The sequence below is a fragment of the Giraffa tippelskirchi genome, chromosome 6 (genome assembly GCF_054371585.1).
Source record: "Giraffa tippelskirchi isolate mGirTip1 chromosome 6, T2T-mGirTip1v1.2.pri, whole genome shotgun sequence".
Classification (NCBI taxonomy): domain Eukaryota; kingdom Metazoa; phylum Chordata; class Mammalia; order Artiodactyla; family Giraffidae; genus Giraffa; species Giraffa tippelskirchi.
The window spans coordinates 87,484,374-87,485,693 of NC_137280.1; the positions used below are offsets into that span (position 1 = coordinate 87,484,374).

A 1,320-nucleotide genomic window follows, 5' to 3' on the forward strand; every position below is an offset into this window, starting at 1 on the left:
TTTTTCTTTCCTGGTAGTTACTTCAAAGACATGGAACCAGGCAATGAAACACAAATTTCAGAATTTATTCTCCTGGGATTATCGGATGAACCAGAACTGCGGCCCCTCATATTTGGACTTTTCCTCTCCATGTACCTGATTACCATGTTTGGAAACCTGCTCCTCATCCTGGCCGTCAGCTCAGACCCCCACCTCCACACCCCCATGTACTTCTTCCTCTCCAACCTGTCCTTTGTAGACATCTGCTTCATCTCTACCACTGTCCCAAAGATGTTGTGGAACATCCAGACCCAGAGCAAAGTTATAACCTTTGAAGGCTGCATCACACAAATTTATTTTTTCCTACTCTCTGCAGTGTTGGACATCTTCCTCCTGACAGTGATGGCCTATGACCGCTTTGTAGCCATTTGTCACCCCCTGCACTACATAATCATCATGAATCCCCGGATCTGTGGACTACTGGTTCTGGTGTCTTGGATCACGTGTATTCTGAATTCCTTGTTACAAAGCTTAATGATGTTGCAGCTTAACTTTTGCACTAATGTGGAAATCCCCCACTTTTTTTGTGACCTCAGTCAGATGACCCAACTTGCCTGTTCTGACAACTTTCTTAATTACATGGTGATTTATTTTGCAACTGTCCTGCTAGGTAGTGGTGCCCTGACTGGTATCCTTTACTCTTACTCAAAGATTGTTTCCTCCATACGTAGAATCACATCAACTCAAGGGAAGTATAAAGCATTTTCTACCTGTGCATCTCACCTCTCAGTTGTCTCCTTATTTTTTTCTACAAGCCTAGGAGTGTACTTTAGCTCTGCTGCTACCCAGAGCTCACACTCAAGCGCAACAGCCTCGGTTATGTACACTGTGGTCACACCCATGCTGAATCCCTTTATCTACAGTCTGAGAAATAAAGACATAAAGGGGGCTCTGAAAAGACTCTTTGTGAAGGTGAGTCTAAAAAGGCGAATAATTCTGGATCTGGAGAAATGCCCATCATTGCAGGGCTCAATGCCTCAGAGTCAGTTGTTGTGATTCTTTAATCAGACTGTGGAAGTCAAAGTTGCTCTTTTATTTATTTCCTGAATTTTTATTTTTTCAACTACCTGTTACAATGGAATTACCTCATTTACTAATGAAGATATTCAATGGCTTTCTTCTCTTTTTTTTCTTCCTGTTTCTTTACTTTTTTTCTCAAACTTTGATATGAAAAAGTTGAAAAATCCTATGTATTGCAAGGAACTGCCTTAATTTACTAAGAATCAGTTCAGTTCAATCTCTTTGGGACCCCATGGACTGCAGCACAGCAGGCTTCCCTGG

General features: G+C 41.8%; 1 protein-coding gene across 1 annotated transcript; it reads left to right on the plus strand.

Annotated features, from left to right (window-relative positions):
* On the plus strand, positions 1 to 1,035 carry LOC145510831 (olfactory receptor 7A10-like). Its single transcript, XM_081503019.1, has one exon. The coding sequence runs from the start codon at positions 31 to 33 to the stop codon at positions 1,033 to 1,035; it is 1,005 nt and encodes a 334-aa protein (XP_081359145.1). The 5' UTR covers positions 1 to 30.
* Positions 1,036 to 1,320: the final 285 nt, after the last annotated feature.